Source organism: Chinchilla lanigera, unplaced genomic scaffold, assembly GCF_000276665.1.
Source record: "Chinchilla lanigera isolate Chin_1 unplaced genomic scaffold, ChiLan1.0 scaffold00012, whole genome shotgun sequence".
Taxonomy (NCBI): Eukaryota; Metazoa; Chordata; class Mammalia; order Rodentia; family Chinchillidae; genus Chinchilla; species Chinchilla lanigera.
Window position 1 is genome coordinate 20,063,450 of NW_004955413.1, and position 24,207 is coordinate 20,087,656.

General features: G+C 43.5%; 1 protein-coding gene across 2 annotated transcripts in view; it reads right to left on the minus strand.

The window, feature by feature from the left end:
* Bcat1 (branched chain amino-acid transaminase 1, cytosolic) overlaps window positions 1–24,207 on the minus strand; it is a gene marked incomplete at its 5' end in the record, with an annotated part of 112,262 nt that extends 88,055 nt beyond the window's left edge. For both annotated transcript variants that reach the window (XM_013511614.1, XM_005379094.2), the window contains 1 exon segment: window positions 24,121–24,207. In XM_013511614.1, coding sequence (XP_013367068.1) covers window positions 24,121–24,126 — 6 coding nt within the window.

A 24,207-nucleotide genomic window follows, 5' to 3' on the forward strand; every position in this document is an offset into this window, starting at 1 on the left:
ATCTTTTACAAACCTTTTTTAAAACACGCTTAGACCACCTAGTTTTGCTGCTATCGTTTCTTTTTTTTTTTTTTCTTTTCCATTCTGGTAGGGTAAAACCTTATCGTACAAAATCTTTTCACACCAAAAACATATCTTCATACTCATCATTTCCTTTATATTTCCTTCCCTATCTTACTTACTGGTTTCTTTCTGTAACAAGCCTAGTAGCTGCTTGGGTTTTTAAATGCCCCCTCTATACCTTTTCTTCTTGGCCTCAAGTGAATTTATAGATATTTTCATTCCAATTAGGGCTGACTGCCAAAAGACCTCCAAACACAGTGAGTGGTGTCTTGGTTACTTTTTTCTCATTGCTGAGACAAAATACCTGACACCCAGAATTAAGAAAGGAAAGGTTTATTTAGCTCACAGTCTGTAGACGTTTCAGTCCATACTCGGCTGGCTCCAAGGCAGGGTGGCACATGGCAGAGGGCAACAACAGTTCATGACAGCAGAAGATAGCCAAAAGCAACAAGAGCAAATTGGAGGAGAACAGGGAGGCAGTCTCTTTCTTTCCCTTACATATACAAACTATCTGCCTCAGGATGGGTGTAGCACTCACATCCATAATCCCAGCTTTGGATCATGCCTCAATCATAAATCTAGAAGCCGCCCCATGACTGCATGAGGATTTGGGGGGAGATGCTGACATAAACGCTAACAAGTAGCCTCCTTGGTCCAAGCAGAAAGCAGAAGAACAAGTTAGCCCTGTACCTGCCATGTAAGAACTATCCCAATGCTCAAGAAATGCTTTAAGCATATCAATTAAACAACAACAACAAAACATCCCAACTCTAATTGGAATCCAACTGTAAATTTTTCAATCAGCCAAGACTTGCCCCAAGGGAGTCTTGTTAACTCCTCCAAGATTGCCAGGAAGGCTTGTTCCCTGTCCTGGCTTCTTAAAGAGGAGTTAAACCAAACTTTGTTATCCACTGGAACCCACTGCAGGCTGCATACCATTTAAGAGCCGTTTTTCTCATCCACCCCAGAAATGAAAGTTATAATCTTTATCCAGAAGTACTAGTTTACCTGACATTTAGGAGGCTAGGAGAGCAATTTAACAGGTGGGAGTGGTGGAAGAAAAAGAATTTGAGGAACAGGGGTAATATCACTCAGAAGGAAGACAAAGAATTACAGGCAGGCTCCCCAGAATTCAGAAGCAACCAGAGCAAAACATTTAGGGTATAGGCAGAGATTACGTGACAAAGACATTTTGTCCTTTTGTTGTATAACAGAAAAGAAAAACCTAGCTGGTGTATGGAAGTTGTTTTGAGCTCTTGGAGCCTACAGTGCTCTGTCATGTAACTGAGTTATCCTTGCACAGGTGTCTTTCAAGTGACTTTCTGACCCATGCATGCAAGAGTGCAATTAGACAATTAAGATGAGATAACAAGGTATAGGTATGGATCTTTCCAAAGATCTTGGTGGCTACACCAATAGATATCAACAATGACAGCAAAGAGCCAGGCATGGTGGCGCACACCTGTAATCCCAGTTCTTGGGAGGCTGAGGCAGGAGGGTTGCTGCAAGTTTGAGGCAAGTCTGGGCTACCTAGTGAGTTGAAGTTCAGCCTCCTACATAGGCCACAGCCTGTCTCAAAAAAAAAAAAAAAACAAAATGAACAAAAAACTGAAAACAAAAAGGAATGACCAAAAAACCTCTGAGGTCTCAGAAGTTTCACATCAGTGTGTAAAACCGTGAGTGGAAAAGACCTTCACAGAGCAGAGGACAGCATGGTTGTCTCAATTTATGGACCCAGAGCCTGGGTTTCGGCACCAGAAATGTCACCATCATGGTTCTTGGCAGTCCAGGGAAAGGAACAGGCCCGGCTGCCACACTCCAGCAACAACAGACCATGTACAAGCAAAGTATTGGTTTAGAGAAAGCCAATTTTACTACAAAGCAGAATACAGGTCACAGACCAGCCAGACTGTCACTAGTGAGTGAATGACCCTGAGTGGCTTTGTTCTGATTCCCTTTGTTTTCCCACATTTCCCACCTTAGGGTGCTCTACACCCTTCTCCTGCAAATTTATAAATAAAGAGGGCCAGTTGGGATATTTACTGTGCATATTTTCCCAGGGTGCAAAGTTCAGCCTCCCCAACCATCTCTCATGCCTCATATATTTGCCTACATTGCTTCAGCCTCCTAGATTGCAGGGATTACAGGTATGTGCCACCATGCCCAACCAGGAGAGAGATTTTATAGACAGAGAAAGACTGAAGAAAACCAAAATAAGTGAACAAAAAGCAGCCACGCATGGCACCCTTGTAATCTCAGCTCCTCAGGAGGCTAGGGCGTGAGGATTGCGAGTTCAAGCCCAGCTTGGGCAATTTAGCAGATGCATATCTAAAAATAAAAAAATAAAGAGGGCTAGGGGCTCAGTGGCAGAGTGCTTGCTTAGGATATGTGAGACCCTGAGTTCAATCCCCAGTACCACCACATCCCACTCCCCAAAAAAGTAGATCAGTCCTTTCAAAGTTATTTTCCTTACAAACAGAGAACCAGAAAACATAAAAATAGAAAAGAAACTGGTATTCTCTTTTTGTTTTTCTGAGACAGGGTCTCACTATGTAGCCCAAAATGGCCTTGCACTCACTTCATGATCCGCCTGTCTTAGTCTCCCTAGTGCTGGGATCAGAGGCATGCACTACACCCAGCTCACAGATAATTTAAAAAGAGGTTCACTTTATGCACTTAAGAGTGATAAATTTAGAGGGCCGGCATGGCGGCACACACCTGTAATCCCAGCACTCTAGGGAGGCTGAGGCAGGAGGATTGTTTTGAATTTGAGTCCAACCTAGGCTACAAAGTGAGATCAGGGCCAGCCTGAACTGCTTAGCAAGACCCTGTCTCAAAAAGACAAAAAAAAAAAGGTGATAAATTTCAGGCCAGGACATAGCTCAGCAGCACTGTGCCTGCCAGGCAAGCACAAGGTCCTGAGTTCGATTCTCAGTACCAAAGAAATCAAAAAGAGTGATAAATTCATAAAATATGATTTCGCTCCTGTGACCTTACAGGAGTATAACCACCTACTGTATAAAAACATGCACAAGGCCAAAAAGCTATATTTCTCTCTGACATTCTATATTCTGCCACAATAAAATAGAATTCTGCTAGGATGAAGAAGGGGCCAAGGGTTGAGAGGTATACGGCAGTGGGGACACATGGCGAGTGGGATGGAATTCTGGGTCAGGACAGAATGAGGAGTCAAGTGTAGGTTGATTGTGAAGAAGGAAAATTTGGAACAGGATGGAGAGAGAGTTGACTAAGAAGGTAAAAGAAAGCCTACATATAAAGAGCTCTGCACCACCTGCTCCTGTGCTGGATAAAACTGTCCAAGTCTCAAAGAATTTGTAAGTTGAAGGTCCTGTGTTTTCGTTATTGATTGTTACCTATTAAGCCATCTTACAGAAGACAGTAAGGGTTTTTTTTTGTTTGGTTGGTTTGGTTTGATGTCACTGCCTCCTAGATAAAGGGCTTTTAGGTTTTTAAGGAGACAGAACCAAGGTGGTCTTCAGGCTGTCAAAGGGCCAAACTGGAACTGCACTGAGTGGAGCGGTGAGGCCTCAAGGCCGATGGAGGAGAGAACAACAGAGAGAGAGGCGCCCCCTGTCTCTGAGAAGTCTCATGGTAACAGCGGTGACCAGCAGGAGAACAGCATCCTGAATGTCCTGATGGGCCAGGCCAAAGGGACAGTTCCCCAGACCCAGAAAGACTAAGACCCAGTGCCAGTCGGATGTAGGGACAGACAGGAAAAAAAAAAACAACCCAATAAGGTCCTCCGGAAGAGAGACAGAGACTCGCCAGACTCAGAGAGGTCCGCCTGTGTTCTGTGAAAACATGGTAGCCTTACGATCCAGTCACCTCACAAAGGCCTCTTTGGTTTCAGCACCAGATGTTAGGCTGATAGTAAGACCTGGAGACAACTGATCCCAACCAAAGCAGAAAGAGTTCTTAGGGTGCTAAGTACAGTAACATTGTCAGGGGTCTGAAGTAAAGACTTTAGCTGCCCTTGAGAGGCAGCCAGCAGCTTTCAAGCCCGGCTTAGGAGAGGTAGCCTGGACCAGGGAGTGGAGTGGGGCATGGAATGAGGAAGTTAGCTGGCTTTAAAACTAAAATGGAACTTAGGTGCTGGCAGGGAGGGGCTTAAACTAACATTAGCACTGTCTACTTTGAAGAGTGTTATAGTTTACATCTAAAATTACCCTTGAAAGTCCTACCTTTGGAGGCAGAGTCTGCTCAGAAGGGGTCACTAGGGATGGGGCTTGGGAGGGTGTGTTTCAGTTCTGGCCCCTCCACGTTTTCTCTGCATCCTGTCTGCCACGAGGTGAGCTGCTTTCCTATATACTGCCATTTCTGTCTTTGAGCCAGCTGATCATGGACGGCATCTACTGAAACCATAAACCAAAATAAACTCTCCTCCTTTAAATTGTGGTTAGCTGGTATTTTGTCCCATCATAAGAAAGTGACTAAGACAAAGAGTTCAGGCCTGTTGTCTTCTAGGACATCTTGCATTCTACACGTGTCTTATTCTCTAAGATTACTTTAAGGTCAAACTTCTTAGTAAGACCACTGGGATGAGGCTTCGTACTGCTCAGGGCCTTATTTCAGGAGCCCTGTAACATTTACAGCATTTCTTTTTTTGCAAATTAAAACAACACTGAGATTTCATCTCACCCTAGTAAGAATTGCTAGCATTAAGAAATCAACCAATAACAAATGCTGGCGAGGCTGTGGAGAAATAGGAACTCTTCTCCACTGCTGGTGGGAATGCAGACTGGTGAAACCACTGTGGAAATCAGTTTGGAGATTCCTCAGCAAACTAGGTCTAGAGGTCCCATTCAACCCAGCTATTCCTTTTCTGGGTACTTTCCCAGAAGATCTGAAAACATCATATCACAGTGATATATGTGCACCCATGTTCATAGCAGCACAATTTGTAATTGCTAAATTGTGGAAGCAACCCAAATGTCCATCCACTGAGGACCAGATAAAAAAATTGTGGTACTTCTATATAATGGAATATTACTCAGCTATAAAGAAAGATAAACTCAAGGCTTTTACAGGTGAATGGTCACATTCACCTATAAAATGGTCACATTCACCTCTATAGAGACTATACTTCTAAGTGAAATAAATCAGACCTGCATGTGTAAGCATCGTATTGTCTCACTAGTGTAAGACCTGAGAGAGCAAATAAAAGCTAGGAGGTATGATAGACATTGTGAAACAAAAAGAAAATGCTCAAAAGTAAAGGGCAACTGGGGTGTGGGAAAAGAGAAGGGAAAGAAGGGGAAATTATGAAGTATGTATATACAGGATAGCTAACATAGGTGTACTACTGTCTTCTATTGCTCTACAGAAAGGAACAGTTAATGATTACTTGTCTGATCAATCTTGTATGTCTCTGTTTTCCTGAGAAACCACTTTGAAGATATCAATAGGTAATACAACAACCATGGTTATTTTCCTTACAACTTTGTCTGTAACTCTGTTTTGTTGGTATTGTTCTTATGCTATTTGTAAATGGATGTCTGTCTGTTAATGGTTTCCTTCTTTTATTTTTTAAAATAAAACAACAACAAAAAAATTATGGCATTTCTTTTTTTTTTTTTTTTTTGTACCAGGAATCAAACTCAGGACCTTGTGCTTGCCAGGCAGGCGCTTATGCCGCTGAGCTATGTCCCTGGCCATTTATGGCATTTCTATTTAGTTAAGTTCAATGATGTGTCAAAGATGGTAACTAGCATCTCTGCTTTATAAAGAAATAGTTTCCCCTCTTTAATTAATATATAATCTATGGCATGTGACTTTGAGATTGTGTGAATGTCTTGTTCTCCAACAGCCTGTCATCTGATCCTCTAATCCAGTAGCTGCTCTAACTGTATCATTCTTGGCATTGGTGTACAGAGAAGGTATTTCCCTCTCTCTCCCCTCTCAACTCATTATAATTTGTTATTGTTATTTTTTACAAGTTACTAATAGTTATTTAAAGACAATATTTTTCAAGAAATTAAGAGCATGTAATGGTCATCTCAGTCTTACAAGAGTGGAATTGAGCAAATGTGTGATTAGCGTAACTGACTGAAAATGTCTACTGCTCTAAGCATTCTGTCAGGCAGTCCAAAAAGCCATATGTACAAAATCAACTTATATTTTGTTTTGTTTTATCTGACTCAATACGATCTTATGGTATAGGAGCAAAAGTTAAGTGAACTGATCGGTGTGTTCCCACAATGGCAGAGATAGGGAAGGGTTGAGCAGGCTATTTTCTACTTTAATATCTGATAGGTGCCCATGTGGTCTATAGACCTGGTATCTAGCATCAGCTCTGCTCCCTTGTAAGTATTTTCCTTTGGTCAAGGTGATCAAGTTACTTGACGCCCAGTTTATTTATTTCTAACATATCATGGTGTTTCATGACTCTGGTTGCTTTTGACCATCCGCTCTCATTCTGGGAGTCTGGCATTTTGTACGCGCTAGGTAGAGAGTGCCTCCTTGACTAGCCCCCAGTAAAAAACAAAACAAAACAGACCACATTAACTGGACCTCAGAAGTCTCCTCCCTTCCCTTTTCCCTTCCCTCTGCACCCTCCTTTTCTCTGCCCACTATGTAGCACCCTCCCCCTCCAGGAGGTGGCAGAAGCAGAGCTCTGTCCATGATCATGTTCCCTTTTCCTTCTTTGACTTTTTCCAAATTAGAAAAGCCTGGGTGTCAGCCGCTCTTAGGCCCCAGTTCAGCCTCCAGTCTCTCCACCACAGATAACCAACTCCCTTTCAGTCTCTCTCCCTCTCGTACTCTAATGCCATTTCTGCCTTCTAACTCTTATTGATGTGACTCTGCACTGTTAAAATAGCAGAACTATTACAAGAGATCTCTACTGTGATTAATCTAAAACAATCTGGTACCCCTAGGGGGATAATTGTCTCATCTATCTCATCAGTTTGTTTGCCTGTTAACCTGTGTTTATGATAATCAACCTCAGATGTGGGGAACTGCTGAGTAACACTCCCTCTGGCTGAAAAAGCAGCTGCCTGAACCTTTTTATTTGTTTTCTCTGGTTTTTTCACAGGGCCTCCCCTCTCCCCTCAGATTAGGGGCAGAACTATTGTTTGTTAGTAAACAGAACAATTGAAAAACAAAAAAAGGTCTGTAAGAGTTTTAGAAGACAGGAACTCATCCCAGATATCCTTCAGGTTGGGAGTTTTTATTTTCCTGTATCATTTTGGAGGGTGCCCTTCTGTCCCTCTCTTAGACAGAAGCTTTCTTTCCCTCAATAAACATATTCTGCTCTTAACCTGCGTTGTTCCTAAAATTCATTCTTCAATTTTAGAGAACAGGAACTTGTCCCAGATATCGTTCAGGTTGAGAGTTTTTATTTTTCTGTATCAAGATCATGGTGGCTATGATGTGCACCCACCCACCCCTGACAGTCAAAATAGAGACTGAATTCTAAGCCCACACCAAGAAAATACAGGAAAAACTGAAATACAACACAATAGCAATGTCAAGGAAACCACCGCCATAATTTTTTTAAAAAAAGGTCTACACCACCAGGCGGAATTCAACTAGACTCTAAACCCAAAATATTATAGAGATTAAGTCAAACTACAAAGTCAAATATCAGGTAAAAAGTGGTTTTTGAGTTCCACACAGTCTACGCTGGATCCTGGCAAATAAAAAGCTAAGATTGATTCCCGCGTCAGGATGCCCAAAGACAAAACAGCCTTCCCGACAGACACAGAAAGGTAATGAGGCCCCATTACAGAAGCATCTTAACCGATTGGTATATTTACTTTACATTCTGTCGTTTAATATTTTTGTCTGATCTATGTGTCTAAATGGTTTCCTATAAATAGCTTTGGGATGATTCCTAAACTACAATTACAGGGTTAATTTGTTCTTTCATTGGTCTCTGTGTGTCCTAAGGTCATTTGTCATTCAATGTCATATAAAGTCTTAAAGCCAAGAAGGAACATCTTTGTTCTATTTCTGCTGCTACTAGGATAATTTACAGTTCGAAGTTACTTAACAGTCTGTTATTTCAGCCAGTTCTCATGAAAATGTAACTATCTATGAGTCAACCTGGAGATAAAAATGTACAAGGAACATTTTAAAACCCTAGAGGTCACTACATTTTAAAAAAAGTAGAAAAGACCAAAAAATTATAGAAAGAAATGTTTATGCATAAAAATTTTATTAATATTAAAACTAGAAAATCTAGGTATGTTAAAAGATTTATGGAGGATGTTTTGTTTGACTTTTTTGGTCTTTTCTTCTCCTTCTCCTTCTCCTTCTGCTCCTTCTTCTTTTTTTGGTGGCACTGGGGATTGAATTTCTAGCTTTGAGCAACATAGCTACACCCCCAACCCCTCTTTGTTTATTTGTTTTGAGGCAGTATCTTGCTATGTAGTTCCAGCTGGCCATGGACTTACTATACAGCCCAGGCTGCCTCAAACTCATCGTGAACTTCCTGGGTCAGCCTCCTGAGAGCAGGATTATAGCATGTACCACCACAAATGGTTTCTACCAACAATCTTTTAAGGCCAGTGTATCAGTCAGTGCTCACTAGAGAAACAGATTTAATATAAAAGAGATAGATAGATAGATAGATAGATAGATAGATAGTGACAGTTACTTTTCTGTCATTGCTGGGACAAAATACCTGACACCCAAAATTAAGGAAGGAAAGGTTTATTTAGCTCACAGTTTGTGGAGGTTTTTGTCCATATGCGAGCTGGTTCCAAGGCAGGGTGGCACATGGCAGAGGGCAATAGTTCAAGGTGTTAGAAAACAGCAAAGCAACAAGAGCGAAAGGGAGGAACCGAGGCAAGCAGCCTCTTTCTTTCCCTTACATACGCAAACTATCCTTCCCAAGGCGGGTGTAGCACTCACACCCATGAATCAATCATAAACTCTAGAAGCCTGCCCCATGACTGCATGTGGTTTTGGGAGGACATCCAGAACCAAACCATAACAGATAGATAGATGATAGATTAGATAAATAGATAGATAGATAGATAGATTTACAAGGTAGATGTATAATTACTGCCTTCAGAGCCCACTGTGAAAGGGCCATCCATAAACTGGAGATCCGAAGGAACCAGTCAAAACTAAAAGGCCTACCACTCACTGCAGGGTCCTGTACAAGTCCTATCAGGAAGCTGAAGGGTCTGCACTGGAAGCTAGGAAACAGATGCCCAAGGCAATGGTGAAGACTGGATCTGCCCTGAAGAAATATCTTTCTTTCTCCCTTTTCATTATATTCAGGCTACAAGCTTAATGGTTGGTGCCACTTACATCCAAACCAATTTCTATACTATTTTAGGTACTTGTCACAGCAGCACCTGTTTGGGGGCACAAAAATCTGTAACTGGTTCCTACCGCTGTTGCAACAAATGACCACAGACACTATGACTTGAACACAAATTTATTATCTTACACATAGTTCTGGAGGTCAGAGGTTCTAAGTTGATATGTTGGCAGGGTTGCATTCTTTCTGCAGGCTTTAGAGTGAGAACGTGCTTCCTTTCCTTCCAAAGATTCTAGAAGCCACCTGCATTCCTGGGCTCCATTCTCCACTGTCAAAGCCAGCACTGTAGCACTTTACCCATTCCCCCCTTCAAACACGCACTCACGCATGCACACACACACACACACACACACACACACACACACCGCTGTGCTTCCAATATCACAACTCCTCTGGTCCTGAACTTCCTATTTCCCTTTTATGAAGACCTTTGTGATGACATTTGACCCATGCAGATAATTGAGGACAATCTCTCTACCTCAAGATCTATAACTAAGTCACATCTACAAAAACCCTTTTCCATGAAAGTTTCTGGGTGTTATACTGTGGATATCTTAGTGAGGAGGTATTTTTAGCCTATCATATTTACCAACCACCTATCATGGACCAAGCACTGGACTACATATATCTGCACAGTGGTAAAAATCTGGATATGCTTTCTGCCCTTAAGAAATGTATGGTCTAGCCTGGTGAGCACTCAGAAGGCTGAGACAGGAGGATTGCCTTGAGTTTGAGGTCAGCCTGGGCTACATAGGAAGACTCTGTCTCAAAAAAAAAAAAAAAAAAGAAAAGCAGAAGAATAGTCTAATGCTTAACAGTAAAATAGCAAAAATATTCCTACTAAAATCCAGAGCTCCAAGTTTCTTGTTCTCACTGCTGTCATTTAACATTGGTCTGGGACTTTAAGCCAGTACTTCAGAGATAAAAGACAAGAGGAATAAAATATCTAGAAAAGAAAGAGCATAGCTTTTATTAGGGCTTCTCACTGAAAAACCTTAGACAATCCATGAAACTAATCAAGAAGTTGTTTTTTTTTTTTTTCCTCTGGTACTGGGAACTGAACTCACGACCTTGCGCTTGCCAGGCAGGCGCTTTTTGCCACTGAGCTAAATCCCCAGCCCCTAAGAAGTTTTAAATGGCCACTAGGTCCAAGACAAATATTTTAAAGAATTAAAACCTTTTTAACACAGCTTCAGTAACCAGTTGGAGAACATCATGCAGAAAACACTGACAATAACAAATGCACATTTGAAAAAAAAAGAAAGAAAGAAATGCATGATCTATGAGGGAGAGTCAGACATTAACCCCCAAATCACACAAATGATCACATCAATAAGTAACTGTGAGCTGAGCCAAGTGCTCTGAAGCACTGGCAATCCCAGGGGCTATGCGGTCTCCCAAAGGAAGCAGCATTTCATTTGAGGCTGGCAGGGTGGTAAGGAGCCACTGTGTGAGGACTGGAAGATGTGCCAGGCAGAGGGATCCCAAGTGCAAAGGCACTGAAGAAAGAGATTTTGGAGCCAAGGACCAAAGAAACTGTGGGCAACAAGGTAAGGCTGCAAAGGCAAGAAGGACCAGATCCTACAGGGACTTCCAGAGCGTGGCTGAGACCATAGGTTTTTAACATATCAGGAAAGAGTAGAGTTTTTCAATGGGTACAGTCATTCTACTCTTTGGAGGACAAATAGTGATTCTTGGGCAGGAGTGAGCAAGAATGGAAACACAAGTATCTAGGGAAGGGAAAGTAGCTGCCTGAACTGGGCACATGCCTATGAAAACAGCTGGATGTAAGGCATATCTTGGACCAAAAATAATTCTCAGCACTTGGTATGATTTAGTGTGAGTCAAAGCTCTAGGGAAGTGGTGGCAACCCTAATGCACATATGCCATAGTGGCTTGTTTGTTAGCACTGAAAGCTCTAAACGGTTCTCAGTCATTGCTCTTAGGTATTGAGGTAGGAGATTAGGACGTGGCAGGCTGGCTGGAAAACAGGATATAGCAAGTCAATCATGAAGATGCAGACTGGAGCCTGAAAGCAGGACGTAATCTGCTCCAGGACAAAGACTGAACAACAGGATGTGACACATCAGCCATGGCAGAGCAACTTCCAACAGATGGGAGCTGGGAGAGTACAAAAGACAGCAGCCTTTGACTTCGGTGCCCCTGCAGTCTTGCTGTTCTGCTGTCTTTCTGTTTCTGTCCTTGCATGTAGGACATATCTCTCCTTATTCTTCTCCTTTTTTGTTCTTTTCTTCTTTTCTCCACTCTTCCCTTTTCTTCCTTTACTTTGAATAAAAGTTTAGTTTACCTGTTAATTCAGCATCCCAGCCAATTCCCTGGATGGGACAGAGAGAGCTTGGAACCACCAGACATGACACCATCCCACAACAGTGTGGCCACAGGTACACGTAGCATAGGAAGGGCAGCAAGTTAATGCAAACAACAAATTAAAGGGACTAAGATGCAAGAAAGGAGAATGGGCCATCTTGAAATAGAAGAGGAAATGGGACAGGGGGTGGAAGACAGTTGGGAGGGTAAGAGCTCAAATCTTCACTGAATGGGGACCATGCAAACAAGATGTCAAGGATGGCTGAGAGGGAGCACAGACTATGAGAGGAATAGCAAAGCAGGGGAGGCTGAAGGAGAACCCTGCCCCCAGCAGAGCAGTAGAGAGAGTACGCAGCCTGGACCTTGGAGGCTGTCATGGAAATGAGTTCACAAGGACGGGAGGAGCAGGAAACACTTAGGGAAGAGGAAAGTAATTACACTAGCACTGGGTTGCAAAGAGCATCGTGGACAGATTGGATGGAAGGTTCCCTGGAAAGGCTGAGTCCAGTGGGTTAACAGAGTGGGCAAAGCAATACAACTTGAAATGATGAATTTAATCGGTGGGCGGGCTGCCAGAGTTGTGAGCCGCAGTAGTTCATTCTGTGGAGTCCGCCAGGAGCTCCTGCCTCTCTGTAGTTACCAGCAGACTAGAAGGGAATGGGGATTCTGGGTCCAGGAGTCTGCAGATAGATGCAGTGGGCCATGCTTTATGTCCTTGCTCATCTAGTCTTCTTTCACCATTATGCTCAAAGGTCACCCCCCTCTAAAGCCTTCCCTCACTCCTCTTAACCTTGTTACACAAGGCCATGCAGACTCCCACTGCAGTATGTAACTGCATTATATTTTACTGTATTTGTTTCACGTACATATATCTCTCCTTGGATAGAACTGCTCATTAAAAATCAGCCTAACAGTTGGGCATGGTGGTGCACCCCTGAAAGGCGGAAGCAAGAGGATCACAGCCTAGTGACTTAGCAAGAGCTTGTCTCAAAAACAAAACAAAACAGAAGCAAAGAGTAAAAAGCAGCTCAGAATGTAGTTCAATGTGAAAAGCTTGGCCAGTAATGAAAATAAATAAATAAATAAATATGGTGGGTGCCTGAATTTTTTTTTTTTCTTTTTTTTTGTCTTTTTGAGACAGGGTCTCACCATGCAGTTCAGGCTGGTCTTGAAATCACTTTGTAGCCCAGGCTGACCTCGAACTCACAATGATCCTCCCAACTCAGCCTCCCTAGTGCTGGGATTACAGGCGTGCGCCACTACGCCCGGCTCAAGGGTGCCTGAATTTTTTTCTGTTTTCCTATTACCTAGTACAAAGTCTAGTAGCCTTAGAGAGCAAGTTACTTACTGGTTCAGTTACATGAAACATAATAAGTTTATGGGCCGGGATATAGCTCAGTGGAATAAGTGCTTGCCTGGCAAGCCTGAGGTCATGAGTTCGATTCCCAGTACCAAAAAAAAAAAAAAAAATTAAGGTGAGTTTATATGTTTTCAATATAATAATTATCATCAAGTTTGGTATACACATTAAACTTGCTTTCTTAATTTTCAAGTAGCTGTAATTGCATACCAGAAGTTAGAAGTACTGCCAAAAAAATACAGCCTTGCTCTTCACCTAAACTGCACTGATTTATCCCCATTTCTTTTTTTTTTTTTTTTTTTTTTGTGGTACCGAGGATTGAACTCATGACCTTGAGCTTGCCAGGCACGCACTTATGCCACTGAGCTATTTCCCCAGCTACCCCTATTTCTTGATAATGGCTCTAACATAGTTACTTTCACTATAAGATAGTACCATTTTTTAAATTTAAATTCTGAATATAGTAAAAACATTTAAAAACAACATAGAAACATAACAGTGAAAAGGCTCCTGGTGATTTTCCTCTTTTCTATATAGGGCAAGATTACCATTTCTGTTTTTGTGCTCTTTTTCAAACTGCATTCTTTTCACACCTGATGAACGTGTGGGTGACTTCCAATCTTTTGTTATAACAAACAATGCTGCAATAAATACTCCGATTCATACATCATTTCGCAGGTGCACAAGTAAATACAAGCCGTTCCTAATTAAGCTTAAGTATTAACAGTGATGCTGAGTCATTAAGTCTGCTCCAAACTATCCAGTTCTGTTCACGTGGTTACCAATGGCCCCTCATTCCCAGCTGTGAAGGGTGTTTTAAAATCAAGTAGACCGATGTGCTGCTGTAGATACTGTTCTAAGAACACTCGTCAAGAGGACAGAAGGTGCCAGTTCACCCGCATATACATAACTGTAAGAGATATATATTAAATTAAGAAACATAAACCTTGCTGACATCTTATATCTATGTGTTCACTGAACTTCTACATTGCTAGGAAAATATTTGCTCTAGTGTTATAGAATTTTAATGCCAATTTAATTAATAATATCATCCTTTGCAGCATGATAACATATGTCTTTAAAATAACCATAAAAACTCATGAGAAACTACCAGGATGGCCGAGTGTAAATTGGTGATGTATGTGACAAAAAGAAAAAGAGAAATAAGTTAATTATCAGGAAACAGGGGAAGTGGATACATATAGCAGGTGGCAGAAGAGTCCATAGGGGCCAGGAATGGTGGCACACACCTGCAATCCCAGCACTCGAGAGGCTGAGGCAGGAGGATCACTGTGAGTTCGAGACCAGCCTGGGCTCCAAAGTAAGCTCAAGACCAGCCTGAATTGCATAGTGAGACCCTGCCTCAAAAAGACAAAAAAAAAGAACAGTCCATAGGGCATTTAAGAAGTCCTGCTTCTTGAAATAGCTGCATGGAATAGAACTAAAAGCTACAATCAACTCAAAAGAACAATCCTTCTTTGGTAGAAGGAAAGACACAAAACGACCCAATAGATTCTTTTTTCTTTCAAAATTCTAGGATTCAATGAACACTGCCTCTAAGTGCCTCTTTTGTTGGATTTGTTTGTCAGGGTCTGCATTCATTAGTTTGTTTCAAAACAGCATTGTTTGTGACAAAGAAAAACTCATTAAACAGTACTGGAACTGGTTAACATTCCCAGACAATACATTGTTCTATATTCTAAGCCTGCCCCAGGATACTTCCCTTCACACTCTGCCCAAATCTGAAAACAGCAGTGATTGAACAGACCGTCATTCAGAGGCTTGTTCAGTATGACTTTCATTTATAATGCTATGGAGCATTATTTTGTATGAACTTTCCCAGAATCATTGGTCATACTTTTACCGTCTGTATGGTTTCATCACTCACATGAAAAAAATTTTTAAAACTCAGTCAGGAAATAGTAGGTATATGTTTTTGGCAACAGGCGTTAAGATATGTAAATACATCACTGCTCTCCAGGTGTCTATAACCACGTATCTTTTGAGGTTCAATTAAAGCTTTGACTTCAAAGACATGGAAAACGTATGTACTGTTCAAAACCAGAGAATTGGCCAGGTGTGGTGGCTCATGCCTGTGAATCTCAGCACTCAGCAGGCTGAGGCAGGAGGATGGCCGAAGTTTGAGGCCAGCGTGGGCTACACAGTAAGCTCAAGGCCAGCCTGAAGGACACAGTGAGACACAGTGTCTCAACAGCAAAACAAAGCAAAACAATCGCAGAGAATCACAATCCAAAAAATCAATGAATCTGGAACTTGGGACTCCAAAAATAAGCACTTCATCCAACTAATACCTTAACGCAGCTGACTTCACACACCAAGTATGGTGTAAGCTTCATATCAGAGCAGAGGAAAAGGAAGTGCAAGTGAATCGCAGCATAAGATCAGTATCTTATTTTCTGACTTCAAAACAGAACCTGCTCCTGCCTCCCCACCTCCCACCCACATTCAGTCCACAACGGTTACTCTTCTCAAGAGCTGTGTGAGGAGGAAGCTGTACTAAGAGCAGAGCAGCGGAAGGGGATAGAAACCAGTGAACGGGAATGAGAAGTCACTCCGGAGAAAAGCAAATCCTCCACGAAGACGAGATGGACGCACACAGGTCGAAGAGCTGCAGGAGACTAGATCAGAAAGAGGTCTCACGCGCAAAGCTAAACACAGTAGACGGCGGGAAAGTCACTGGCTCTGGCGCAGGACAGCAGCATCAGCAAAATGGTACGTTAGGAAGTCAAGCTTGAGACTAGCCGAATGCTCGGACTCATTCATGGAAAAGGTAATGAGTGGAAACCGGTGCACTGGCTAGGAGAGAACATATACTTTCTGAGACAGCAGAAGCCACTTCCTATTGATGATAAGCGATTAGCGAATAAGAAAGAATTACAAGACAGCTGATTTGGAGGGCTGGGGATTTAGCTCAGCGGCACAGCACCTGCCTGGCAAGCTCAAGGTCATGAGTTCGATTCCCGGTATGGCGGGGGGGGGGGGGGGGAGGACAAACAAACAAACAAAAAAAAGACGGCTGATTTGGGATTAAAAACCTACCATCACTACAATCCCTTACACCCCTTAGATTTTTGTTTAGTTTTGTTTTTCGAGACAGTCTGTCTATGCAGTGCAGGCTGTCCTTGTTTTTATCTTTAAAGTTCAAAGACACATTTATTATGACTTCACGATCTGAGATTCCTCAACATCCAGTGCGGAAACTAAAACAACACAACTTCGAATCTTGATCTGCTAAAACGGAAAGACGTGCACTTGACCAACCGGCCCTTGCACGCCCTGGTGGAATGTTACACCTGTCCAGGGATCATCCCGCCTAATTCACACTCGGCTTTCTGCCCACGGGCCTCAGAGACTTCTCTGTCATTTAGGAAAGAGACAACTGCGGTGTGTTTGGTCTAGAACATCCCAACAGGTGCTTGCTCCTTCTGTCTAGATGTATAAGAAGGCAGACTTTAAACTTTCTAATCCTAGGCCCGGGGCTTCCTAAAAACCTCCTAAAGCAGATAACCATCTACAGTCAAAATAGCAAAAGCATTTCTCTCACCAAGGAATAGACTGTAAATACAACTGACAAATATTCAGATATACACATCAAAACAATGAACCTGTAATTGAATAGGCTCTTTTCAGATTAAATATAGGACTTTTTTTTTTGTTTGTTTTGTTTTTTTTTTTGGTTTTTCTCTGGTACCAGGAACCGAACTCACGACCTTGCACTTGCCAGGCAGGCGCTTTTGCCGCTGAGCTAAATCCCCAGCCCCCAATATAGGACTATTTGTGATAACATTGATGACTTTTATTATAATTCTATAATTTTCCAATTCCAAAGACCCACAGCTGCACGTGCTGGTGCTCGCCTGTAATCCCTGCGCTCTGCAGGTCAGAGGCAGGAAGATCTTGCAAATTCAAACCCAGTGGGGAGATTTAGCTAGTCAGCAAGACCCTGTCTCAAAAATGAAACAAAAAAAGCAAAAAACTAAAAAAAGGGCCTGGGCCTGGTGGCACAGGCCTGTAATCCTAGAACTCAGGAGGCTGAGACAGGAGGATCGCCACAAATTGGAGACCAGCTTGGGCTACAAAGCAAATGCAAGGCCCGCCTGAACTGCATAGTGAAACCCTGTCTCAAAAAGACTAAAATAAATAAATAAATAAATAAACTAAAAAACTAAACAAGGGGCTGGGGCTGTAACTCCAGGTAAAAGCCTTGGGTTTAATCCCCAGTACTGATACAGGAGGTAGGATATGGCAAAGCTGGCTGGGAAAATAAGTGGGATCTGTCAATCACAAGATCCAGCACAGCATCATATAATTCCCAGGAGCCCATATGTGGAACTTCTAGCGCGTTCCCAACAGATGTGGAGGGGCATAAAAGAGATGTGACTCTGTGAGTATCTGCTATCAGGACCCCTCAGGGTACACCTACTCTGTGTCTTCACTTTTATTTTTGCTTTTATCCTTTCCTCTCTTTGTTCTGCCCAAGTTCGCATTGCAGAATGATTTTTTTTTTTGTACCAGGGACCAAACTCAGGACCTTGCACTTGCCAGGCAGGCACTTATGCCACTGAGCTAAATCCCCGGCCCCACGTTTGCACTACAGAGCCAGTTTTTCCCTTACCCCTTCACCTTGCACATTTCAAATAATCTTTTGGCACCATTTTTGGCTTATCTTGTCTTATTCTTTGTTCGAGGCAAGAAGGACCTGGAATACTTTTCACTGGTGAGCCATTTCTAAAGGAACCACCAGAAACAGCACTACTCTCTCTCTCTCTCTCTCTCTCTCTCTCTCTCTCTCTCTCTCTCACACACACACACACACACACACACACCCCAGAATACCATATATATATTTTTAGGATAACTAAATTCTTGCTTGTCCAATGTAATTCCCAATGTAATTTTTAAAATTTGTCTCCTCTTTTCCACTCTTCTTGATCTTTTTTTAATGTATTTCTAGAACATACCTCCCCTTCTCTGTGTTTTTCTCTCTTCTGTCTCTGTCTCTTTATTTATTTATTTAGCTTTACTGGCTTTGAATTGAGGGCCTATGGACTGAGTACACTCCAAGCTGCTTGTTATTTTTATATTGAGACAAGGTCTCCCCAGTCACTAAATTCCCTAGGCTGGGCTCGAACTTGCAGTTGTCCCAGGTCACCCTCCCGAGTGCTGTGACTGGAGCATGCATCACCACACCTGGCTCCTAAGTCATTGTTTACAGTTTCCTCTTTTCCATTAGTCACTGAACAGAAGAAAAATGTTTTGAAAACAGTATTTTCCACACAAAAAAGGCATGGACTGTACAACAGAAACGTGTGTGTGATAAGCAAGGCTGCTACTCAAAATGTGATCTAATTTCTTTTTTTTCGGTTTTTGGTGTTTTTCTGGTACCAGGAATCGAACTCATGACCTTACGCTTGCCAGGCAGGCGCTGTGCCGCTGAGCTAAATCTCCAGCCCCTGTGATCTAATTTCTAAGCTATTTTAAAGATATAAAAACTCAATTGTTAGAGGCAATACAATTTACACTTGTGGGTTTATGAGTTTATTATAAACTTAGGTGAAATTAATACTTGAGCCCTGGTATTATATAGAAAAAGCTGCTTCTGCTTTGGTTTTGCATTTACCATTGATATTGTGAATCAGCCTACATCTTAGGGTGAAACCACAAATATTTAGTTACGTTCATGGACTTGTGCAAATGTGAATTGCACCTCATATTTACATCTCAGTTGATTTGTGGAGAATCCGATTTCAGCGGCCTTGGCAGGATAACCACTGGTATGTGCTACCAGAGGGGGAACACAGGCTCAAGACCCCCCAGCAAGAGAGATGTTTACTGTATGTTATGTTCACTGTCCGGTGCATTTGGGCAGCCGTTCAGGAGGATAATGTTACACACCAAGGCTGCTCATATTAACAACTGTAAAATGAGCAGATCAGCTACAATTTCCTTCTGCGGTCAAAAAGAAGAACAGTATCACACAGAAGAGAGAGGACTGCTGGGATAATGCTGGCGGTCAGGAAAGGGGCCAGATTCTCCCACTCACCACCCCCTGTAGGGAAACCCAACACCTCCCTGGCATGGGGGAGCCGAAGTTTCCACAGGGCTTCCCTAGAGCAGATACTGTTATTTAAAGGAATTGTGGTTACTGAGTCGAAAGGGAAGTAGAGAAAGCTTTTTTTTTTCTTTTTGTGGTACTGGGGATCAAGCCCAGGGCCTTTTGAGTTGAGCTACGTTCAGCCCTTTTTGTTTTTTTGTTTTTTTTTTTTCTTTTTTTAAAAATTTTGAGTCAAGGTCTTGCCAAGTGTCAAAGTTGCCCAGACTGGGCTCAAACTTGTGAGATCTTCCTGCCTCAGCCTCCCAGAGTGGTTGTTGTACAGTCATACACGGCTGAGCAAGCTCTTCTTTTCCATCTTCCTTTACCAACCAAGAAGAGGCCACTCAAAGAAGTGAGCAACCTGTGACTCCTAAAGATATAAGGAACACAAACACCTCAAGATGGCCACAGCTTAGGATCAAATCTTCATTTATGCCCAGAAAGAATTTACTCATAAGTCGAACCCTCTCCGTTAACAGCACCACTATCAGCTTCCAGCTGTTCACTTTCCTTATGAGAGAAATCGGGAACAAAATCTACAACTGCGAAAGCAATCTGGAAAGTCACAGCTACTGCAAAAAACCATAACTTGGTTTTAGTTCTTAGTGAGGCAGGAAGGTAGGGCGTGGCTAAACCTAGCTGGGAAAGGGGGCGGGACCAGATCCCTGACACATGCGCAGAACAGTTCTCAAAGCCCCGCCCTGGGAGTTCTCTCGAAAACTGGAGCAGGTTTTCTATAGGAGGCCTATACCTAAAGTCAGACTGAGGGGTGGGTGACACGAAACGGACAGAATGCTTTGAGTTTTGGCTACTGTGTTCTCTCCTGCCTGGTGGCCACCACCCTCGCTCTGCAGGGTGTATTTCTCTTCCTACTTTCCTTGGCCCAAACTCGCTGGGCAGGGCCTGTTTCTTGTCCTACCTTTAATAAAACATTGCTATTATTTGCGCTTGTCTTGGCCAACTCTTTGCTCAGGACAGAAAGAACCTAGAAACCACCTCCAGGAGGAGACCAGCACCCGGAAACCCGGTAACATTAGCACAAATTTCTGTTAGTATTACAGGTAGCTAAATTAGGTAGAAATATTATAGGCAATCAGACAGGGCTGGGCCCTCAAGAGGTCTATGCAGAAGACAGTTGTGGCTGGAGGCGCATTCACTGAAGGCAGGTTTCAAGAAAAAGAACTACTCACCCATATGCCTCCCCCAGGGATGAACAGCAATGACTGATATTCTAAATAGGCATCAATCACCTTACTATACTTGTTGTATACTTATTTGTGGACCATAGTTTTGTCCCACCACACACCCATCCAATGATTCACCATTGGATCAATGTCACCTAAGCGACTATACTTGTAATCTTGATTGATTACAGTTCCGTCCCGCCTTAAACCCACCACACCTTGTGGCTTTGCTCAATACACAACCCACTTTCCAGGCCCCCTTCTGTCCCTCTCACACACAAGCTCTCTTTCTCTCAATAAATTCTTCCTACTCTTAACCTCTATTGGTCCTTGAACTCATTCCTCGATTTCAGAGAACAGGAACTTGGCGTGTCTGACAGCTAGCAGGCTGGGCATTTCTTTCCCCCATATCCTTAGGATCAAATGACTATTTTTTACTTCCTTTCAAAAGGTTTTCAACCCATTTCTTTTCTTTTTTTTTTTTCCGATTCCTGTTTGATTGAATAAGAACATTTGTTTGGAAACTGGTGGTGAGCCTGCACAAGCAGTGCCCACTCGGGGTGCAGACAAGTAGATCACAGGGCGCTATTTCTTAGCTACTCCCTTCCAGGTGCCAGGCTGGGGGCCTCCTGCTGCTCCCTGGTCGGGCTCTGCCATCTCTAGAGTGATGCCCCTCTCCCGGCTCCCCTTCCTTCCTGGGTTAATTCTCTCCCCATCTCAGCTCACCTTCATTCCTTCTAGGGAACCTGTCCAGCCACTGTGCCTTCTGCCATCATCTGAGTGGCATTCTGGCATTTCAGGTCCTCAGATTCTTCTCTGCATGTCCCTTTGCTCCTTGTCATTGTCATCCTGTGACTTCTCCCTGTGCGCCCCTGGTGGGCTCTCTGAGGGCCTGGCTCTCACGAAGGTGCAGCGGGGCACAAGTTTCCTGTTTTCCATCTCCAGTGCTGACCTCCTTGCCTCTTTCTTTCTGTTTTTCTGTGTTTGGTTCCTCTTCCTCCTCTGGTTTCTTAAGAAGCTTCATCCTCATTTCTGTCTCAACAGTTGTCCTTTGTCTATCTGCCTCTTTCCTCTTGCATCTTTCTTCTCCTCTTTCTCTTTTTTCCTCCTCCCACAAGCGTTTCTTTTCTAACTCCCTCCTCCTTCGTTCTTCTCGCTTCTCCTCTCGTATTCTCTGCTTTTCTAATTTTCTGTTTTTAATATAGTCCAAAAGAGGTGTGGTTCTTCTAGCAACAAGTTCTCCTGTCACTGCCTCTCTCTCTACCAGAAGAGTTTCAGGATTGCCACTGGGTCTCTCTTCTTCCATGCTGTAAGTTTCTAAAAACTGCTTATACTCTGGATCATCTTCGATGCTCCCCGCCTTGGCATCTCTCTTCTTCAGCTTCTTCTTGACTATCTTCTGGAACGGGGCAAACTCTACCACTGCAGGGTACTCCAGGCCTTTACTGCCCACGAAGACATAGCCATCAAAACGATCTCTGAGCAGAAGGATGTCATCAGGATTCCTAAAGTTAGTGTATGCTCTTGAGTACAGATGACGATAAAGGCTGCGATCCACATGCAGTGGGGGCACCCGGGCGGAGGCTGGCTGGGTGACCAGCCGCTGTCACCCCAGGTGGTCCTGCAGCCGCTGCCTCCTGGCCTCACAAAGGAGCAGCTGGAGGAGCAGCTGCGCGCCAGCTGCCCGCGCACAACGACTTCAACCCATTTCTAATAATTAGGCCTTCTCAGGTTCTGAGGAGTTGATGAGCGAGAAAAGTTCTTGAATACACATGGAAAAAAATTTAAATTCTCCTTCCTTTGTCTCTGGAGCTCTAAGATCCAATGAAGTAACTCATCAGATGAAATACGTAATGGCCAAGATGAAATTTTTGGGGGCTTTCCCCTCCCTCTTTTTTTGGCAGTTTCTACCCTTTTGTTAGGCCCACTTTACTAGTTCTGCATCACTGACCCTGGCCTGAGAGGTCACACCTTATGACCTGGATATAAAACCCTCACCCTGGCCTATCACCTTGTCTCTAGCCTCCTCTTATCTATCTCTATTCCCCATTTCTATTCCCCAATAAATATTCCTACACTGTTCCTTACAATATCATTCTTTGACTTCAGGGAACAAGAACTTGGCCTATCGGACAGCTAGCGGGTTGGAGTCAGCTACACTTCCCCTATATCACTTGAAGGTCCTATATCAAGACCATGTCCAGAATACAATCATTTCCTTCCTAGTTACTGAGTATCAGAAAACAGAAATGTTGGGGCTGGGGATTTAGCTCAGCGGCACAGCACCTGCCTGGCAAGCGCAAGGTCCTGAGTTCGATTCCTGGTACCAGAAAAAAACTAAAAAAAAAAAGAAAACAGAAATGTATCCATTTGAAGATAGCTTCTAGTTTCTCATTTTTAAAAACTGCCTTGTAAAAGAGATAGGGACTTTTAGACTGAAGTTAAAGTGCCTGACCTGTGAACCTATAAAAACATAAAACCAATCACAACTCCTTACGGGACAGAGAATGCTGGAAAAGCGAGATTTCTTCTCGTGATTTCTCCTTTACTCACTCAAGCTGAGCTTTTTTGGGGGGGTTTTTCTCCGGTACCAGGAACCGAACTCACGACCTTGCGCTTGCCAGGCAGGCGCTTTGCCGCTGAGCTAAATCCCCAGCCCCTCAAGTTGAGCTTGATCAGAGTGTATTTTTCTAGACAAAATTAAATAAGCACGAGCAAACCACAAACAGCATGCGTGAGGAATAAAGGTTGCTAAGTTGTTCACTACGGCTCATTTCCATAATCTTTGAAATACAAAATACATAGCTTTCACTGTGTTACTGCAGAGCTGCAGTGGGAATTTTTGCTGAAAAAGCAATCACTTCCCTATCTCTTGCTCTCGGTGAAATCGTCGGGGATGCCGTGCGGATGAGGGTAGCGGACGCCAGCGCCGCACCGCCCTCCTTCAAAACGAAACGCGGCTTATCCCTCCCCAGAGTTCACACTGCATTAGAGAAATCTCTCAATTCCAAGATGCTGAATTGCGCACGCCGCTCGTGCATCCTTCCTTTTGTTTTAGGGAAAAGCTGCTTTGGATGTCATTCGAACCTTTCCCGGTGTAAAGCCAGGAAAATGAAACAACACACTGAACAGTAGTTATCTACAGCTCAGAGGTACCGAGATGCTCAGCGAAAGCTAATTATCTTTGATTAGCATTAGAATACAAGCCACCAGGGTCCTCCGTAGCTTTAATAAATGAGTGTCCTTAGCCTTCTAAGATCTACATGTGACTCCCGAGTTTTCATTTTCTTTTGCAACTGGGAATCGAACTCTGGACCTCCCGCTCGGAAGGCGGGCGCTGTGCCGCTGAGCTATATCCCCAGCCCTAAAGATCTGTAACTCCTAGACGATTCCACAGGCTTTTAAGGGCTAAGAGCCGGGTTCCCTTCACCTCCCTGCACGTCCTCCCACTTCGCTTACACACACCCAACAGGAACCCCCCTTTACAGCCGGGCCCCCAGCCGTCCTCTCCCAAATCGTCCCCCAGCGGCTTCCTCCCATATCGCGAACACCAACGCAAAACGCCCAGAGAGGGCGCATCCCGCCAGCGGAGGTTGAACAGCAGCCGGGGCGGAAAGGAAGGCCAGAAGCTCCCGCGCTGCCGCAGGGCCAGCCACCCGGGCCGCCCTTCCTTCATCCCCTTTCTGCCAATTTTTTTTTTTTTTTTGGCGGGGGGAGTCCGCTCGGACGCTCACACGCAGCTTTGCCACACGCGAAAGAAATTCCAACCCGTTACCTTCATGGTGCCGCTGGCCGCGAGGCCCCACGCGTCCCAGCTCGCGGCCGGGTGGCCGGGTGGGCGGCGCAGCGCGGTCCTCTCCCC